At 42.9% G+C, this 21,358-nt stretch overlaps 1 protein-coding gene across 1 annotated transcript in view; it reads right to left on the bottom strand.

The window, feature by feature from the left end:
* Positions 1–1,595: 1,595 nt before the first annotated feature.
* Positions 1,596–21,358, bottom strand: part of ST8SIA3 (ST8 alpha-N-acetyl-neuraminide alpha-2,8-sialyltransferase 3) — a 33,964-nt gene continuing 14,201 nt past the window's right edge. Inside the window, exons 2-4 of the mRNA XM_056544840.1 lie at positions 16,494–16,616; positions 13,877–14,434; positions 1,596–3,100 (exon numbers count right to left, since the gene is read on the bottom strand). Coding sequence (XP_056400815.1) covers positions 2,818–3,100; positions 13,877–14,434; positions 16,494–16,616 — 964 coding nt within the window. The 3' untranslated portion in view covers positions 1,596–2,817. The remainder of the gene's footprint in view (positions 3,101–13,876; positions 14,435–16,493; positions 16,617–21,358) is intronic.

The following is a 21,358-nucleotide window of genomic DNA, read 5'->3' as shown; positions in this document are numbered from 1 at the left end:
TGATACATTGTACATAGCTAGTCCTGCTCTCAGCTGAAAAGTGGAGACAATTGTATCCAGTCTAGACAATGCTCTGTGAGCTAAACAGCCTGGACTCCAGACTGATACATTGTACATAGCTAGTCCGGCTCTCAGCTGAGAAGTGGATACAATTGTATCCAGTCTAGACAATGCTCTGTGAGCTAAACATCCTGGACTCCAGACTGATACATTGTACATAGCTAGTCCTGCTCTCAGCTGAGAAGTGGAGACAATTGTATCCAGTCTAGACAATGCTCTGTGAGCTAAACATCCTGGACTCCAGACTGATACATTGTACATAGCTAGTCCTGCTCTCAGCTGAGAAGTGGAGACAATTGTATCCAGTCTAGACAATGCTCTGTGAGCTAAACAGCCTGGACTCCAGACTGATACATTGTACATAGCTAGTCCTGCTCTCAGCTGAGAAGTGGAAACAATTGTATCCAGTCTAGACAATGCTCTGTGAGCTAAACATCCTGGACTCCAGACTGATACATTGTACATAGCTAGTCCTGCTCTCAGCTGAGAAGTGGAGACAATTGTATCCAGTCTAGACAATGCTCTGTGAGCTAATCAGCCTGGACTCCAGACTGATACATTGTACATAGCTAGTCCTGCTCTCAGCTGAGAAGTGGAGACAATTGTATCCAGTCTAGACAATGCTCTGTGAGCTAAACATCCTGGACTCCAGACTGATACATTGTACATAGCTAGTCCTGCTCTCAGCTGAGAAGTGGAGACAATTGTATCTAGTCTAGACAATGCTCTGTGAGCTAAACATCCTGGACTCCAGACTGATACATTGTACATAGCTAGTCCTGCTCTCAGCTGAGAAGTGGAGACAATTGTGTCCAGTCTAGACAATACTCTGTGAGCTAAACAGCCTGAACTCCAGACTGATACATTGTACATAGCTAGTCCTGCTCTTGGATAAGTAGATACAATTGTATCCAGTCTAGACAAAGCTGTTTAGCTCACAGAGCATTGCCTAGACTGGATACAATTGTCTCCACTTCTCAGCTGAGAGCAGGACTAGTTATGTACAATGTATCAGTCTGGAGTCCAGGATGTTTAGCTCACAGAGCATTGTCTAGACTGGATACAATTGTCTCCAATTCTTAGCTGAGAGCAGGACTAGCTATGTACAATGTATCAGTCTGGAGTCCAGGATGTTTAGCTCACAGAGCATTGTCTAGACTGGATACAATTGTCTCCAATTCTTAGCTGAGAGCAGGACTAGCTATGTACAATGTATCAGTCTGGAGTCCAGGATGTTTAGCTCACAGAGCATTGTCTAGACTGGATACAATTGTCTCCAATTCTTAGCTGAGAGCAGGACTAGCTATGTACAATGTATCAGTCTGGAGTCCAGGATGTTTAGCTCACAGAGCATTGTCTAGACTGGATACAATTGTCTCCAATTCTTAGCTGAGAGCAGGACTAGCTATGTACAATGTATCAGTCTGGAGTCCAGGATGTTTAGCTCACAGAGCATTGTCTAGACTGGATACAATTGTCTCCAATTCTTAGCTGAGAGCAGGACTAGCTATGTACAATGTATCAGTCTGGAGTCCAGGATGTTTAGCTCACAGAGCATTGTCTAGACTGGATACAATTGTCTCCAATTCTTAGCTGAGAGCAGGACTAGTTATGTACAGGTTGGCTGCCGCTGATCATGTTCTCATTCACTCTCAGCATGCCATCATCTTGAAAATAGTGACGATTGCAAATTAGAATAGTAAATTAAAGCATAAGCAATATTTCAGAAAGTCGTAGAACTTATTGGGGTCCAGATTTTTTGCACATGTCACGAGACCCACCTTCCTTGCAGATTTTCCTCAGCAGTGAAAAAATAGACTGTTTTGCAATAACCATTACATTTGTGCCCCAAATTTAAAAAAACACTGCAAAAAAAAAAATGCAACAAAAATGACTCAATAACTACAACAGGGACATAGAGGAGCCCCTCATTGTGTATGGGGAACCTACTCATGATCCAGCAGGTTCAGGGGGAACATGTAAATTGGTTTTACGTCAGTGGTCTTAATCAGCTGTTATGAAACTACAACTCCCAGCATGCACAGACAGAGGTTGGCTGCCTGGGCACGCTGGACTTCATGGCTGTAGTTCATCAGTTTAAAGGGGTACTCCGCTCCTAGACATCTTATTCCCTATCCAAAGGATAGGGGATAAGATGTCTGATCGCGGGGGTCCCCAGCGGCAGCGGCACCCCAGACATCCAGTGCACGGAGAGAACTTCGCTGAGGCGGAGGCTCGTGGCGGAGGCTCGTGACGTCATTGTCGCTCGTGACGGCCACACCCCCTCAATGCAAGCCTATGGGAGGGGGCGTGATTGCAGCCACGCCTCTCCTAAAGACTTACATTGAGGGAGCGTGGCCATGACACCACGAGCAGGGCATGACCTCCGGCGCTGCACCCAATGCTCTAAATGAATGCCGGATGCAGCAGGCAGATGGATCCTTTGGATAGGGGATAAGATGCCTAGGGGCGGAGTACCTCCTTAAAAGATCCCCGTTCTTTGGACTAAGGGCTTTGTGTGGAAAAGAATGGGAAAATATAGAAGGAATAAATGTTGCAAAAAATTTAAATATTTCTGACATCTAAAACCAAAGTAATGAGAGATGGGGGTCACATCAGCCCCCCAAAAAGTTTGACACGCCTCGCTGTCAGGAATCTACATTCTACGTCATCATGAAGTACATTTGTTTCCATGTCTAGTCACTTCTATTCGGGCACTTTGATAACAATTGGCACTTCATGTTTCCTGCTTTGTTCTTAGGCACAATGTGACAACGTCAGCTTGGTCAGTCCTTCTCGGTGCATCTTGTACAGCAGTTTGAACTCCGCAGGAAGCTGGTGCGATTCCTGCCACTTGGTGGTGAATTTGGTCCCTTTTTTGTCATAGTAATGATACGGAAGATCCTTCCCTGTATTAGGGTCCCAGCCGAAGGGCCAGAATCCGTACAAGTGTATTTCATCACAGACAGAGGAGGCCAGTGTGTACATGAGTATGCCGGTGCTCAGCCGCTTGGGAGAAAGGTGCTTGTTTTTCCAATATCTGTAAATACAAAAAACAAACAAATCCTAAAATACAATAATATAAATGTGTGCAAAATAAAGCAATTCACATACACCAGTCTTTTCCAAACACTGGGGGACATTTTCAAAAAACTACTGTAAGGTTAGATCCAAGGATGTCCGTTATCTCCATTATTATTTACCGTATTTTTCGTCCTATAGGACGCACCGGCGTATAAGACGCACCCAATTTATAGGTGCAAAATCTAAAAAAATAAAGATTTTGAACCCAATAGTGGTCTTCAACCTGCGCACCTCCAGATGTTGCAAAACTACAACTCCCAGCATGCCCGGACAGCCGTTGGCTGTCCGGGCATGCTGGGAGTTGTAGTTTTGCAACATCTGGAGGTCCGCAGATTGAAGACCACTGCATAGGAGGTAATACTCACGTGTCCCCGCCGCTCCGGACCCGTCACCGCTGCCCTGGATGTCGCTCCGTCGCTGTCGCCGTGTCCCCGTCGCTCCGGAACGTCTCTGCTGCCGGCCGGGTATCCTCGCTCTCCATCGCCATCATCAAGTCGTTACGCACGCCGACGCACGTACGCGACGACGTGATGACGAGGAAGGAGAGCGCCGGCCATACAGGGGATTCCTGAACGGAGAAGACACCGAGGAGGCAGGTAAGGTCCCTCCCGGTGTCCTGTAAGCACTAACCCGGCTATTCAGTCGGGCTGTTTCACCGCGGCATCCCGAACAGCCCGACTGAACAGCCGGGTTAGTGTCACTTTCCCTTCAGACGCGGCGGTCAGCTTTGATCGCCGCGTCTGAAGGGTTAATACAGGGCATCACCGCGATCGGTGATGTCCTGTATTAGCCGCGGGTCCCGGCCGTTGATGGCCGCAGGGACCGCCGCGATAGGGGTGTATTCGCCGTATAAAACGCACCGACTTTTTCCCCCCAAGAAAAAGTGTGTCTTATACGGCGAAAAATATGGTATTCTATTTATAGGACCTCTTGCAATGTATATTAAAAAACAGAAACGATTTAAAGGTTTTGGAATAGAATTAAAAACAAGGCCATTTTGTATGCGGATGACATTTTATTATTCATCCAATAACCGAATACTTGCCTCTTCAATATTATTTCCGGTATTGAAAAATTTGGTGAAATAGCCGGTTTAAAAATGAATTGGAATCAGTCATGCCTGATGCTTTTGGATGAATTTGACTCAAGGGATTTAGGAGAAGCAAAAATGATTGAATCCCCCATTGCCATTACATATTTGGGAGTAGAGATCAGTGGAAAGACTAAAGACTATCTTAAACTTAATCTAAAAACCAGCTTTGGAAAAATTAAAAAAGAATGTAGAGATATGGGTTAAAATTGGACTCTCTATGGCCGATAGATTGGCCTTGGTGAAAATGGTGATTCTTCCCCAGCTGTTGTACAGGCATCGCCTATCTACATTAATAAAGGATGGTACACTGAAATTGATTGTATGATTAATCGGTTAATTTGGGGCAAAAAGAATGTTAGGATTAAGTTGAGGTACCTGTCTTCAAAAGAAGCGGGTCGTCTTGCTCTTCCGAATTTCTGGCTTTATTATTGGTCATCGCAGTTAGTTCAGTTAACAGGGGAAAATGGAGATGTTTGGTGGGTACTCTGCCCTTAGACATCTTATCCCCTATCCAAAGGATAGGGGGTAAGATGTCTGATCGCGGGCATGCCCCTTGTGATGTCACGTCCCCCCCCCTCAATGGAAGTCTATGGGAGGGGGCATTCTAAATGAACACTGGGTGTGGGCGGAGGGGGTCGTAACATCACGGCCATGCCCCCTCATGACATCACTTCCCACACCCCCTCAATTCTAGTCTATGGGAGGGGCGTGGCAGCCATCACGCCCCCTCCCATAGACTTGAATTGAGGGGGCATGACGTGATGTCACGAGGGCCTTGGCCATGACATCATGACCCCCGCCGCCCGCTCCAAGGGTTCAGTACAAAATGTTCTGAACACTGGGGTAGCAGAGTACCCCTTTAAGAGATAAATTAGGTTACAAAATGGATAGTGTTTTTGAAAAATTTGAATCAAATGCTACTTTGGTAACGCAAGTTTGATATGGAAAAATTAAGAGGGATTTAAATTTGTTAGGAAGTTCTAGATTTACTCATATTTGGGGTAATTGTTCTATCAAATAATTTTTTTAATTTGAAGACTATGCACCGTGGTGGAAATTTGGACTTAAGTATGTGGATCAATTTTTTTGATTAGGGTAATTTGATAGAATTTGAAAAAATGTATGGGGCATTGCCAGATTCCTTAAATGCTTGTAGGAAAATGATCCTTCACGGCGCTCCTTTGTTGAAAATGGTCATAAACCGATGCGGATAAAGGTTAAAATAAAAATGAAGGACTTTATTCTTAATAGCGCTACGGACTACGCATTTCTGGGGGCTTGCTCCCCCCTTCCTCAGATTGGACCTGAGGAAGGGGGGGGGGAGCAAGCCCCCAGAAACACGTAGTCCGTAGCGCTATTAAGAATAAAGTCCTTCATTTTTATTTTAACCTTTGTCCGCATCGGTTTATGACCATTTTCAACAAAGGAGCGCCGTGAAGGATCATTTTCCTACAAGCATTTAATAACTCTCATACGAAGACCGTCCACGGGATCTCCAAGACGGGCTGATCCAGGCTGCACCTTTACCCCAGACTCCATGCTGTTGAGTCTCAAGGCGATCACAGGTGTTGTGCTCTTAGCATAACACCGGAAGGTGAGCGTACCGTTTCTTCTGACTTTCTATACTAAAGTAAAGGAATAACGGCACATCCCATAGATTTGCGCTCTCTGTCTCTTTCCCTTTTTTACATATCTGAATCTATTGCCAGATTCCTAGCATTTATAGGTATAGATATCATCAAATTTTGCCCGCTTATAGGTCCACTGATAACAAAGAAATTTTTAGGGTCACTCATCATGAATTGTTAGAAATCTTTTTCACATTGAAAAAAAAATCTGTTTCTTTTTTATATAAAATTTTTACAAGAGAATTCACACGCAAGGTTTAATTTAAGAGTAGAATTAAGGGGGAAAAAGATGTTGGAGCGGTGGACGATGTCCCATGGACCCAAATGTTAAAACGTCCATATGAAGTTTCAGTGAATTAAAATGATAAATTAGTTCAATTTAAGTTTATTCACAGATTACACTATTCCCCCAGGGATTTGAGCAGATTCGGGAGGGCTGGAATGGTTTTATGTCCTAAATGTCAGCGACCTAATGCTGATCTGCTCCATATGTTCTAGATTTGTACAAAGGTTGAAAACTTAAGGAGAGAAGTTATTAAAGGGGAACTCCACTGCTAGACATATTATTTCCTATGCAAAGATAGGGGATAAGATGTCTGATCGTGGGGGGTCCCGCTGCTGGGGCCCATGGTGATCTCCGGCAGTACCCAGCGTTCTAAACAAATGCAGGGTTCCTGCGGCAGTGGTCGTGATGTCCAGCCATGCCCCTCGTGACATCACACCACGCCCCCTCCATTCATGTCTATGGAAGGGGGCATGTTGGCCGACACGCCAACTTCCATAGACATGAATGGAGGGGGGATGATTTGAGGTCATGAGGGGGCGTGGCAGTTACGCCACGATCATGGCCTCCAGCTCCGAGCTTTCTGAACAAAGTGTTCAGAACGCTGGAGCAATGGTGTACCCCTTTAGGGAAATCAAGAACAAACTGGGGATTCTCTTAGACTTAGGTGAATTTGATATCTCAGTATCCTCGAAGAGAAAATTATGAAATAACATTTTATTTTTGGCCAGATTGTTTATTCTTAAAAATTGGATAGGCCCCCAATGCCCAACAGCAGGTCACCAGATGAGAGAGGTGGAAAAAATTAAACAACTTAAACAGATTAGAGTGTCCTCAGATAAAGCATATAAGAAGTGGAATGCTATTTGGAATATATGGTCGAATTAAAAGTCTATAGTCATGTTCATGAGCCGAATTTGTTTTCAATGTGATTCCGCTCCACCGTGCACATGGCGGAAGTTCTGCGGTAGAAATTCCAAGTTCTAGTCCCCTCTAAAAGAATGAACAATGGAATCTGTTTCGGTGGAATCTGATCGGGAAAGGCATAGTCGTCTATGGAGATGGCACATTTCTGAGCAGTCCTATCGCCGGTATGTTCTGTCGGCACCCGCTATTTGTGTAATATCCGCAAAATTTCCGCCTTGTGAACATGGCCTATGCGCAAACAAATCCCAAGATTCCCCAAAGAAAAACGCCATAGTCACAGCATGCTGCAAATTTTAAAAACTGCACTGGGTCGACAAACATAAATGAAGAGTGAAAAAAACCCCAAAGGATAAAATGGCAAGTGGGTATGGCATTTTACATTTTTAGCAATATATATACAGGGTGGGCCATTTATATGGATACACCTTAATAAAATGGGAATGGTTGGTGATATTAACTTCCTGTTTGTGGCACATTAGTATATGTGAGGGGCAAAACTTTTCAAGATGGGTGGCGACCATGGTGGCCATTTTGAAGTTGGCCATTTTGAATCCAACTTTTGTTTTTTCAATAGGAAGAGGGTCATGTGACACATCAAACTTATTGGGAATTTCACAAGAAAAACAATGATGTGCTTGGTTGTAACATAACTTTATTCTTTCATGAGTTATTTACAAGTTGCTGACCACTTATAAAATGTGTTCAATGTGCTGCCCATTGTGTTGGATTGTCAATGCAACCCTCTTCTCCCACTCTTCACACACTGATAGCAACACCGCAGGAGAAATGCTAGCACAGGTTTTCCATTATCCGTAGTTTCAGGTGCTGCAGAATGGGAAAAACAAAAATTGGAACAGGACCCTCAGTTTACGCAGAAGATTTTGTTCAGTGATGAGGAAACTTTTATGTGAATGGTGAAGTTAACAAACAAAACCACCGCTATTTGTCTGACACTAACCCACATTGGATAGATCCCTCCAAGACTGTTGGAACACAAAAATTGATGGTATGGTGTGGTATATGGGGTACAAAGATAGTGGTTCCATTCTTCATCAATGAAAACCACTGGATATGCGAAATTGCTACATGATGATGTGTTTCCCTGTTTATGCACTGAAGCTGGCACGTTCCCTGAGTATTTCCAGCAAGATGGTGACCACCACATTATGGGTGTCAGGTCCGAGCATTCCTAGATGAACAGTTTCCTGGAAAGTGGATTGGTCATTGTGGGCCAGTTGAATGGCCCCCAAGGTCTCCCGATCTGACCCTCTTAGACTTTTATCTTTGGGGTCATCTGAAGGCAATTGTCTATGCTGTGAAGATACGAGATGTGCAGCACCTGAAACTACGGATACTGGAAGCCTGTGCTAGCATTTCTCCTGCGGTGTATATAGTAGTATATAGCTGTGTATACGGATACTGGAAGCCTGTGCTAGCATTTCTCCTGCGGTGTATATAGTAGTATATAGCTGTGTATACGGATACTGGAAGCCTGTGCTAGCATTTCTCCTGTGGTGTATATAGTAGTATATAGCAGTGTATACGGATACTGGAAGCCTGTGCTAGCATTTCTCCTGCGGTGTTGCTATCAGAGTGTGAAGAGTGGGAGAAGAGTGTTGCACTGACAATCCAACACAATGGGCAGCACATTGAACACATTTTATAAGTGGTCAGAAACTTGTAAATAACTCATGAAAGAATAAAGTTATGTTAAAACTAAGCACATCATTGTTTTTCTTGTGAAATTCCCAATAAGTTTGATGTGTCACATGACCCTCTTCCTATTGAAAAAACTAAAGTTGGATTCAAAATGGCCGACTTCAAAATGGCCACCATAGTCACCACCCATCTTAAAAAGTTCTACCCCTCACATATACTAATGTGCCACAAACAATGAAGTTAATATCACCAACCATTCCCATTTTATTAAGGTGTATCCATATAAATGGCCCACCCTGTATATATATATATTCTCAGTGAACATCTGGCCACACTAGTGAGGATGATTTATCAAAACCTGTGCAGAGGAAAAGTTGCCCAGTTGTCTGTAGCAACCAATCAGATTTCTTCTTTCATTTAGGCCTCTGCAAAATAAAAGAAGTGATCTGATTGGCTGCTATGGGTAACTGGACAACTTTTCCTCTGCACAGGTTTCAGGTTTTGATAAATCTCCCCCAGTGTTATATATATTTTTTCAGATTTGAAAAAAAGACATTTACAATTTTGGACTTACAAAGTATCATCCTATTTTGAACCAACAAATGCTGCAAAAGGGGGCTGAACTACTATGTACTTCCCTTTATTCTATTAGCCCAGGAAAGAGTCTTTCTTGCTCAGGATGACTTGGCATGACCACATAGTCCATGACTGGTGCTCTATAATGCTCCATTCCCCCTACGACAATATCTAGCCATTGGGTGGACGCTTTTTGCCCAACTCCCATTTACTTCCATTCAGCTTCCTGACAACCTCTGGTTGCTGTGACCAAAATCGAGGGTCCCAAGGATCACCACAAAATGCCCAGGATCACCACAAAACCTCATCACTATTTTTGGTCATAATCAGCATGATACAATTCCCACAAACTACAAAAAATACTAAAAACAGCAAGCACACACACAAAATAAATGCTGCCATACAGTTCCTTTAAAAATAACAACACACAGTTACCAAACAACAGCTCCACAGTCTAAGCAGTGCCACATCATTCATAGTAAGACCAGTAATGGTCACAAGCCTTGGTCTCCAGGTTGAGGTGTACCTTTCAGAAGGGTAAGAAGATGTGCACTATGTGGTCGCACAATAAATGCATGGGACCTTTGGTTTCCATTTAAATTACTGACAGTGGGGTGATGCCCATCCCCACTCCATTTATGGCCCCCATAAAATCCTGTGTCAGTGTGCTAATCCGCCATAACCTGTAATAGGTGTAGCTATGATACGTGATCTTATATACAGTAGGCAGCACTATTATTTGTTAAATGGGCACTGTCAGATCCAAAAACTTTTGACATGTTGTTACTGACGAAAATAAAGACCTTTTGTAAGTTAACATTTTTTGGGAATATTTAATAAAGATAACAGCTCGTGAAAATCCCACCACTAGGGATCCCCATACCTACTGAAACACTAACCAGTCCTGCATCAGCATCAGGCTTGTCCATGAGTCATGGACAATAGATGACTCATTGACTCATTGACAAGGCTGAATGAGCAGACACACCAATCACCTCCCACAAGGAAGGACATGCCCCCTCCCACCACACACCCACCACACACCATCACTTCCCACCATCACAAGGAGAGACACGCCCCTCACCACCACACACCAATCACCTCCCACTACCCCAAGGGAGGGACATGCCCCCTTCCCCTGAGGGGATTTCTAACACTGTGAGGTAATGAAAAGAGGGATTTTTTAAATAATAAATATAGGTGATAGAGGCATAAAATTTGAATTACATGGTTAGGACTAGATACTGAGTAACATATTCATTTATTTTTATTTTTTTTCTGGGATCTGACAGGTACGCTTTAAGGCCAGGATCTCTTTAAACCTTCTCGGTCATGGGTCCTTCCAACTGTGGCAACGAAGACTCAATAAAGATCGAATGAAATTAGGACCAGCTGCGAGAGAGGACTATAAAAACGTAATGGATAGAAGCATCATGAAGATCAGATACGGGGACCTGCTGTTTCCCTAACACAGAGCTCAGCAAATCCAAGGCACCAGGTCGGGATGGCAACCTGGCACCTAGGATTTGTCGTGCTCGGTGTCAGGGAAACAACAGGTCCCAGTATATGATCTTCATGATACATATATGAAATTTGAATGACCAATTCAGCACTGAGGCATCTGTATATCTATACTGTCCAGGACCTGATAAAAGGAGGACCAAAATATGACTTACATTTCATTTTTGTCCCTGCTTACTCCACATTATGGGTCTATCACAATCTCCCTTTACAGTGCGCCATTAGCCTTGGTGATGGGGCATGTCATAACCGGTGTCATCTGTGGTTTGGCCATCTCATTTATGGGTCCTTCCAATGAAGACTCAATAAAGATCGAGCAATGAAATTAGGACCGGCTGCGAGAGAGGACTATAAAAACGTAATGGATGGATGCTTGTAATAAAAACTGGCAAATCAGATTTGGTCGGGTTACAGATCTTGATGAAATGCCAAATCACATTGAAAGGTTATTGCTGGAATCTGACAATGAGAAAACTGAGGACGGGGAAATAATGCGAGATTATTAATATGTCACATAGAGGTTTGTCAGTCAGTGGCAGATCCTGAGGTATTGGGGGAGCTACTGGTGTCAGCCTCAGAGCTGCATTCACAAAAACTGCTGCGACCACCAACAACCTGCATTTATGCATCAGGGTAACGCTATGATGGTCTGTTTTACGCAGGACTACAGGTAAGCCTAATGCATTATTTTAGCCTGAAGCATGAGACTGGATGATGAGTAAAAGCATTACTGTTATTAAAAACAACTTTTGACATGTAAACCAGGGAAGCGGACATCAGTGAGCTCGACTCCCCGGCCGGACGGTGTAATGAAGAAAACTGTGCCCTGTAGCGGAAAGTGACTCTTTGCACAGGGACACAGTTTTCTGCTTTATAGCCAGCTCCCTCTTACTCCATCCCCACTATCCTCCCTCAGGGGTACAGGGACACAGTTTCTCGGCACATCTCCCAGCCTTTCACCCACACGCCCATGCCGTACATCCATCACCCGTCCTCTACCTGTTGCAAGGCTACAGCCCCTACCATGTCCTCACTGTAAGGGCACGCTGTTGGACTTGTAGTCTTGTAACAGGTAGCGGGCGGGTGGAAAATGCTCGGTGTGGGCAGGTGATAGTTGTGCGAATGGGTGGGAGAAAGGCTGTGGAGCACTCTCTGTCTAAGTGGCAGAGAAACCGTGCCCCGTCCACCTGAGAGAGAGAGTAGTGGGGATGGAGTGAGAAGGAGAGAGCTGTAAAGCAGAAAACTGTGTCCCTGTACAGAGGGTCACTTTCTGCCACAGGTACACAGTTTTTTTAATCTCACCAGCAAATACAAACTATTCTCTCCATAGAAGTCTATGAATAGATTTCCAAGGGATTTCTGGGCTATTGTGAAGAATTCATGCATTCAGCATTCGCAATCATTATGGATATAAAGAGCGTCTCTCACTCTGGAGGACCGAACAGGTCCGTGCATAATAGGAACTGATTACCGATTTCACTGTAAGCAGTGTAATACTTCATTTCTCCTCTGGGGGCGCTGCAGGGATATTAAATTCTTGCTGCTTGAATCTCCAATTAACTAAAACTGATGACAACAGTAGGACAACTGGGGAGTCATTTACTAACACCAGCCTTTAATAAAGTGCAGGCGGCTGTATCGTGCAGCCTATTTATAAAGAGGCCATGACAGCTTCATGAATCAGGCCTTGCTATGTCTGTCCTGCATGTCACAGCTACAGGCTGGTGCTACGACATACGATAGTTCTCTATTGTAATACATTATACATATATTAGACCACACCCACTTAAAAAAACAAAACAAAACTGGTGCTGAGGGGCAAAAAGTCACACATTTCTGTGTAAATGAGGCCTTGAACAAAAATTGGAGACTTTTCAACAGCAAAAAAGCAGCCATACAGAAGAAAGAAAAATTGTAACCAATAGAAATACAAAGTATATTATAAGCCATCATTAGAGATTCTTGGATTAATTCTAAACCAATTGAATTTACACCAATATCATTGGATGTCACGGAAAGTATATACAGGAACAGGGACTTTTATTAAAGGCAGGAGTTCCTGCTCCTGTACGCTGCACAGTAAGGCATAACTATATCTGCAGCTAATAGTGCAGTAACGCATACACCGTACACCTTGCCACACACTGTACAGAAGCAGGGACTCCTGCTTTTCATAGAATCCTTGTCCGAATTAGATTTATTTGACATCATGTGGAAAAATGGGAAGACCCAATATAAAATCTAAATTGGCCCCCTTTCTAATGTAGGCCCTCAATCATCTATACTGGGCAACAGCCTCAATTAAGTTAACTATTTTATCATGTCTAATTGTTGCCATGTTACAATAAAGGCTTTGTATTTATTCAATTCCATGTCTGCTGCAGTATTTTTCTTGTAGGTAGTATGTGTTTCTAACTTCGGGTGGCAGATTTACAGTAGGTCCTATACAATTCTAGGGTTATACCAAGGGGTTGATTTCCCCGCCCTGTGTTACTGATATTTAACATTTAGAGTTACTTTATATATTATATTAATATATTTCCATGTGATTGGTTCTCAATTCGGCTAATGCAACCCAGAAAACCACGCCACCAACAGGGCAATATGTTCAACAAATAGTCGGTAGAGTGTTTCTGAGCCACAAGATCACTGTGTTTGTAAATTGGGTGAGCAACAGTGTTATATGCATTGCCATTCACCTCACATTACAGTACTGTAAGCTGAGGGGAGTGGCAGTGCATACCGTATGATATATGTAATGCTTTTTGAATGGCTCCACATTGCACCTGCTTGAAAGAGTGGAATCTTTGTTCTTCAAAGTTGGGTGAGTGATGATACATATGGTACTGTATACATTACTGCTCACCTTGTATTCATAAGAGTGGGTGCAAGAGCTCTTGGCCCATAAGTTATACTCTATGTATCTTTGCATGAAGGGGCCTTCACCGCACCCACATTTTTATAGCACCTGACTTCTGTAGCCACCGAATATTGGCCTTAATGGGATCAGTGATCCCTGCAGTTAGAATTTAGACAGTCCCTTACCTGTTGACGTGTTGCATGATATTCCCAGGCCAAGCCAACTGGACTTTAAGCTGTTCCCGATGTTCAACAAAAAAGTCAACCAATGTTCTGGTGACCGTTGCCGAAGTATGAAAGAAAAATGCCGGGATCCACAATATGGCCCCATCCAGCTTTTTCAAATGTAAGAAAAAATTGTTCCGATCTTGGATGGTCAAGAGGTTGTTGTAATATTTTTCCAGGATACTGGGGTTGAATGTAGTCAGGTTAGTTTTCCTCCCCACATCCTTTTGAAAAGCTTCCGTAGGAGCAAAGTTGCAACGAAAGACAAAGTCGGCGTTGTCTATCTCCGCCCCACACTGACTTTCCGTGAGGATGCCGCTGTTTCCTATCACGGCGCAAATGTTATAATGTTTGTTGAGAATGGGAGACACCTCTGGAAGGAGTGATCGAAAGTTATTGCTGATAGAGAATACATATTTATGACTGGAGTAGTCGTAATGCATTAGCTGACCAGTTCGTACACTGCTCTTGGTCAGAGAAAAATTTCTTATGACGTCCACATTCTGCAGGATTTCTCTCCTTAAATATCAATAAGAGAAAACAAGTTAGAAAAATGTAACATAATTCACGCTAAATGTTTTGTTATATTACCAAATGTGATTTGAAGGGTTTTTTCTCAACACAACCTTAGATGCTGGCATGCTGATCAGCTGACCACTGTGTGTCCGGCCTCCCAATTGGCAGTCATCAGCTTTAACATAGTAGCCAATATTTGGAATTTTTTCCAGGTACACTTCAGCTTTAACAGGGCACGACTTACCATGAGTTTGTCATTTTGTTCTCAGTATTTCCTGTATGCACTCCTCACTATAAGGTCATTGCTCACAGCAGGGATCTCAGATCATTTACAGTTAAAATTGCATAAAAAAAAAAAAAGCCCCGATAGGCTTTAATCCAGACTTCAAAATATTTGGACTCTAAATATCAGACACCAGACCAGACCTCAAACATAAACATTTAGATCCATGCTTCAAATTCCGACTCTAGGTCAAATCTCATTAAGTTTAGACTCTATAATTAAGACCCCAGACAACATATCATGCACAATTAAAGGAATACTCCAGGGTTAAACTTTTTGTTAACATCATGCCCGGGCTTCCGGCATATAAAACAATAACCTGGACTTAACTATTGCTGCTCTCTCCCCCAGTATGACTGCTCCTGTCCTCTGCTGCGGTCCTCTTCCCCGTTGCGGCTGGTCGATAGTCATACTGTTGCGCAGCCCAGCTGGTGATAGGCTAGTTATTGCTGTGGCCGGCGATTAGCTGAGAAACAGTGTGACGCGACGACAATGCCAACCCGGAAGAAGGACTGCAGCAAGAAGAGGACAGGAGCAGCAAGATCGGAGAACTGAAAGAGCAATGGCAGGTAAGTTAAGGTTTTTGTTTTGTATGTCGAAAGTCTGGAAATGATGTTTTAAAAAAAGTTCTACACCAGAGAACCCCTTTAAGACCTCAATATACAGACCCTAGACCTCATGATTCAGATGCCAAAATTCAGACCCCAAACCAGATCCCAAAAATTCAGTATTCAATATTCAGATGCCAGATTCAAAAAGTCAAACTTCAGGCCTGATTTAATTAATCCCTCCTGGACCCCAGTCCAGACTTCATAATTCAGACCCCAGACCAGATTCCACAAACTGGACATGAGAACCCGTATTGAGATCCCAGTGTTCCATCATGATCCCATCATTTAAATGCCATATCAGACCATGAAATTTAGATACCAGACCTTAAAATTTAAAGCCTACAAACCACAATTTAAACCTCAATATCCAGACCTTAGACCCCATGATTCATATGCAAAAATGCAAAAACTCAAGACACCAGACCCCAATATTCAGACTTCAACATTCAGACCCCAGACTCGAATATTCAGATTTCAGTTTCCATTACTCAAAGCCCAGATCTAATTGCATAATTTAATCTCAAGACCAAAACTCATCATTCATAACCCAATATATAGACATTGGACCCCCAAAATCAGACACCAGAACAGATTCTTTAGTTCAGACCCCAGACCAGACCTCATAAACTGGAGCAGAGGACCCACATTTCAGATCCCAGTGTTTGATCACAGATAAGACCTCAAAATGTAAACACCAACCCACAAACTTCAGACCTTAAATTTCGACCTTACACACTACAATTCAGAACTCAATCTTCATACTAGACATAATTCAGACCATTTTTAGATACCAAACTTTTGACTTCAGACTAGACCCCATAATTCAGACCCCAGACCAGACCACTCTTATAACTCTTCTCTCCTCCCTTCTCGCCCCTCCACAGCTCCCACTCCTCTTCTCTCTATGGCAACAGCTCTTGGAGCTAAAGTTTATGGCAAAAGTGTATTTGCATCAGTATAAATTTGTCACAAATCTTAGTATCGTAATGGACAGTGCAAGTCAATGAGTGACATATGTAAATCTATGGCCAGCACGTGCACAGGTTGGAGCTTATATGATTGTGATGGTCTTAGTGTAGACACTAAACGTAGCCAAATGAGATATGAACAAAGTCTAAGACACTGTGATGTCTGTCATAGAATATGTAATTATATGAGAACCACTTACCTCTGGCGGGCGAACGCCGTCCGGTTAAACACCCACTTGGCCGGTTTCTCCTGAAGTTCCTGTGTCAAGGAATTTGTTATTGGTACAAAAGATGGGTCCAAAAACTTCATTGCAAACTGGGACCTGGCAGTAAATAAAGAGATCATCAATACTTAGCATTTCTGTAAAAGATTTATGTGAAGAATTTATTCCTTAGAATAATATTCCTTAGGTCATCAACTACTCATCACAGTCTTTCAGCCATTTTTAAGTTATTTGTTTGTAAAAAACAAAAACATGGCCGCCATTCCAACTCACTCACAAGACTCAGGAACACAAAATCGACTTTAGATATGAAATTATCAAGAAGGTTTTGGGCCCCAAAGTAAAATGACATGGACAAACCTGATGCTGCTGCTGGACTGGTTAGTATCCTAGTAGGTATGGGGACCCCTAGTGATGAATTTCAGGAGCCGTTTTCTTTATTAACCCCTTAAGGACTCAGCCCATTTTGGCCTTAAGGACTCAGACAATTTAATTTTTACGTTTTCATTTTTTCCTCCTCGCCTTCTAAAAATCATAACTCTTTTATATTTTCATCGCCAGACTAGTATGAGGGCTTGTTTTTTGCGCGACCAGTTGTCCTTTGTAATGACATAACTCATTATATCATAAAATGTATGGCGCAACCAAAAAACACTATTTTTGTGGGGAAATTAAAAAGAAAAACACAATTTTGCTAATTTTGGAAGGTTTCGTTTTCACGCCGTACAATTTATGGTAAAAATGACGTATGTTCTTTATTCTGAGGGTCAATACGATTAAAATGATACCCATTATTAGCTACTTTTCTATTATTGTTGTGTTTAACAAAAAATCACAAACTTTTTAACCAAATTAGTAAGTTTATAATCCCTTTATTTTGATGACCTCTAACTTTTTTTATTTTTCCGTATAAGCGGCGGTATGGGGGCTCATTTTTTGCGCCATGATCTGTACTTTTTTTTATACCACATTTGCATATAAAAAACTTTTAATACATTTTTTATAATTTTTTTAATAAAATGTATTAAAAAAGTAGCAATTTTGGACTTTTTTTTTTCATTCACGCCGTTCACCGTACGGGATCATTAACATTTTATTTTAATAGTTCGGACATGCGGCGATACCAAATATGTCTATAAACTTTATTTTTTACGCTTTTTGGGGGTAAAATAGGAAAAAACGGACATTTTACTTTTTTATTGGGGGTGGGGATTTTTCACCTTTTTTTTACTTTTACTTTTACATTTTTTACATTTTTTTTTACACTTGAATAGTCCCCATAGGGGACTATTCATAGCAATACCATGATTGCTAATACTGATCTGTTCTATGTATAGGACATAGAACAGATCAGTGTTATCGGTCATCTTCTGCTCTGGTCTGCTCGATCTCAGACCAGAGCAGGAGACGCCGGGAGCCAGAAGGAGGAAGGTGAGGGGACCTCCGTGCGGCATTCAGAATGATCGGATCCCCGCAGCAGCGCTGTGGGCGATCCGATCATTCATTAAAATCGCGCACTGCTGCAGATGCCGGGATCTGTATTGATCCCGGCACCTGAGGGGTTAATGGCGGACGCCCGCGAGATCGCGGGCGTCGGCCATTGCCGGCGGGTCCCTGGCTGCGATCAGCAGCCGGGATCAGCCGTGCATGACACGGGCATCGCTCTGATGCCCGTGGTTATGCACAGGACGTAAATGTACGTCCTGGTGCGTTAAGTACCACCTCACCAGGACGTACATTTATGTCCTGCGTCCTTAAGGGGTTAAATATTCAAAATGTTTAAACAATCATATCACAAAAGGTCTTTAACTCCTTAATTGGTACTTAGCTGGTACTAATATTCAAAATGTTTAAACAATCATATCACAAAAGGTCTTTAACTCCTTAATTGGTACTTAGTTGGTACTTAACGCTCCAGGTACATTTACGTCCTATGCAGAATCACGAGCATCAGAGCGATGCTCGCGTCATGCGCGGCAGGTGCCGGCTGCTGATAGCAGCCAGGGACCCGCCTGCAAAGGCAGACATCCACAATCGCGCGGATATCCGCCATTATCCCCTCAGATGCCGTGATCAATACAGATCACGGCATCTGCAGCATCGCGGTACTTTGAATGGATGATCGGATCGCCCGCAGCGCTGCTGCGGCGATCCGATTATCCAGCATAGCGGCCGGAGGTCCCCTCACTTTGCTCCGGCCGTCTCCCGGGGTCTTCTGCCCTGGTCTGAGATCGAGCAGACCAGAGCAGAAGATGACCGATAATACTGATCAGTGCTATGTCCTATGCATAGCACTGAACAGTATTAGCAATCGAATGATTGCTATAAATAGTCCCCTATGGGGACTATTAAAGTGTAAAAATAAAAGTAAAAAAAGTAAAAAATAAAAGTAAAAAAAATTTGAAAAACCCCCTCCCCAATAAAAACGTCAATTGTCCCATTTTCCCTATTTCACCCCCAAAAAGTGTAAAAAAAATATTTTATATACATATTTGGTATCGCCGCGTGCGTAAATATCCCAACTATTAAAATAACATGTTAATGATACCGTACGGTGAACGGCGTGAACGTAAAAAAAAAAGTCCAAAATAGCTGCTTTTTTATAACATTTTATTCCAAAATTTTTTTATAAAAAAGTATTAAAAGTTTTATATAAGCAAATATGGTATCAATAAAAAGTACAGATCGCGGCGCAAAAAATGAGCCCTCATACCGCCGCTTATACAGAAAAATGAAAAAGTTAGAGGTCTTCAAAATAGGGGGATTTTAAACGTACTAATTTGGTTAAACAGTTTGCGATTTTTTTTGCACAACAGTAATAGAAAAGTATATAATCATGGGTATCATTTTAGTATAAATTGTACGGCGTGAAAACAAAACCTTGCAAAATTTGCGAAATTGCGGTTTTCTTTTTAATTTCCCCACACAGATAGTATTTTTTTGGTTGCGCCATACATTTTATGATAAAGTGAGGGATGGCATTACAACGGACAACTGGTCGTGCAAAAAACAAGCCCTCATACTAGTCTGTGGATGAAAATATAAAAAAGAGTTATGATTTTTTGAAGGCGAGGAGGAAAAAACAAATACGTAAAAATTAAATTGTCTGAGTCCTTAAGGCCCAACTAGGCTGAGTCCTTAAGGGGTTAAATTTAATCAGTAACAACATATAAAAAGTTTTTCGATCTGACAGTGCCTATTTAAGGTACTGGTGTCCTCCTTTCTTGCAGAGGGACATGAGAGCCACCTCACATACCAGGGCACAGGTTCAAGTTCTACAAATGGTCCCTTATTGTTACACCCCTGGCAGAGATACTGGCCCCAATGATCAATAACGGTATATGTAGGCAGGTTTTATCATACAGAATTATAGCATTCCTACACTTGCAACTACTATGAGGCCCATGGTACCAGAACCAAACTCCTCCCCCCCTCCCCCTGGGGCACAGACATTAGGGTCATGCCTAATACCTGATTTACCTCTCAGAAGGTCTATAGGCTCCTTAAAGATGTCCATTGCTAAGAAATGTATCCCCTATCCGCAGGATAAATGTCTTATTGCGTGGAGTCTGACAACTGGGACCCCCACGATCTCCAGGACGGGGCCCTGACCCGGCTCCAGCTGAGCTGCTGTATGTGATGTTTCGCACATAGCAGGTCAGCTGGTACAACCCCCCCCCCTCCATTTATCCCTATGGTAAAGGCGGATACACAGGAACTCTGTGTCTCTGGCTCTCCCATAGAGATGAATGGAGGGGGTGTGTTTGTTCCAGCTGACCTGCTGGGTACGAAACGCACTCTAGCAACGCAAAGCCGGGGCCGAGCCAGGCCCCGTACAGGAGATCACATGGTGTCCCATCGGTTGGACTCTCCTCAATCAGGGGATACATTTCTTAGCACTGGACATCTTTAAAGATGTGGGACAAATGTCATCTTATGGTCTCCATCTTTCACTCGGTCTTAAATGGGATGGCCCACCATCAGTACTCACAGAATAGGGGATAACTGAATGGTCACAGGGGAATCGAAGCACTGGGAACCCCTGTGTTCTAGAAAACCAGATGTCCCAAGTCTCCCACTGGAGTGGAGCGGTGGTCATACATGCACATTGAAAAATATAGCTAGCAATCAGCTATCTCTGGCAGTACCATGGACAGTGATGATATGGCAGTTCAGATGTTTAACCGCCATTTTGTTTGAATTAGAGACTTGGGACCCCCATTCCCAAGATCACAACCCCCTCTGACCCCCGATCATGCACTTATCTCCTATCCTGTTGTTGTTGGTACAATAAGCTTTTTAAGTGATCCTAACCCAGGAGCTAAGATGCTCATTACAATTAAGGCCTATTTTTCCCAACCAGGGTACATCCAGCTGTAGCAAATCTACAATTTCCAGCATACCCGGGCAGCCTTCAGCTGTCCGGGCATGCTGGGAGTTGTAGTTTTGCAACAGCTGGAGGAACACTGGTTTGAAACACTGATTTAGGCACTCTTTATACTGACCCTCAGGTTGTAGTACAAGCTTTTAATTTCCCTAAATATCAATATTTTAACACAATGGGACAATTCACTACACAAAATGCACCGGAATTCTGTGACTATTCTGTGTGCTGTAGTTTTGCAACAGATGGAAGTCCACAGTTTGGTGACCACTAGAGATGAGCGAGCCTAATCTGAGGAATGCAAGTTCATTACAAATTTCAGGAAAAATTCGATTTGCAACGAATGCAAATATCGGCGTGATCAGATCGCGCAAATCGATTAATTAAACTCCATTTAATGTGGTCCAGGCTCCAGGGCATCTAAAATGGCGGATCCACATGTGCGCACATGGAGCAA

The sequence above is a fragment of the Hyla sarda genome, chromosome 1, assembly GCF_029499605.1.
Source record: "Hyla sarda isolate aHylSar1 chromosome 1, aHylSar1.hap1, whole genome shotgun sequence".
NCBI classification, from domain to species: domain Eukaryota; kingdom Metazoa; phylum Chordata; class Amphibia; order Anura; family Hylidae; genus Hyla; species Hyla sarda.
Note: the sequence above shows the minus strand (reverse complement) of the source record. Positions and strands in the feature narration are given on the sequence as shown.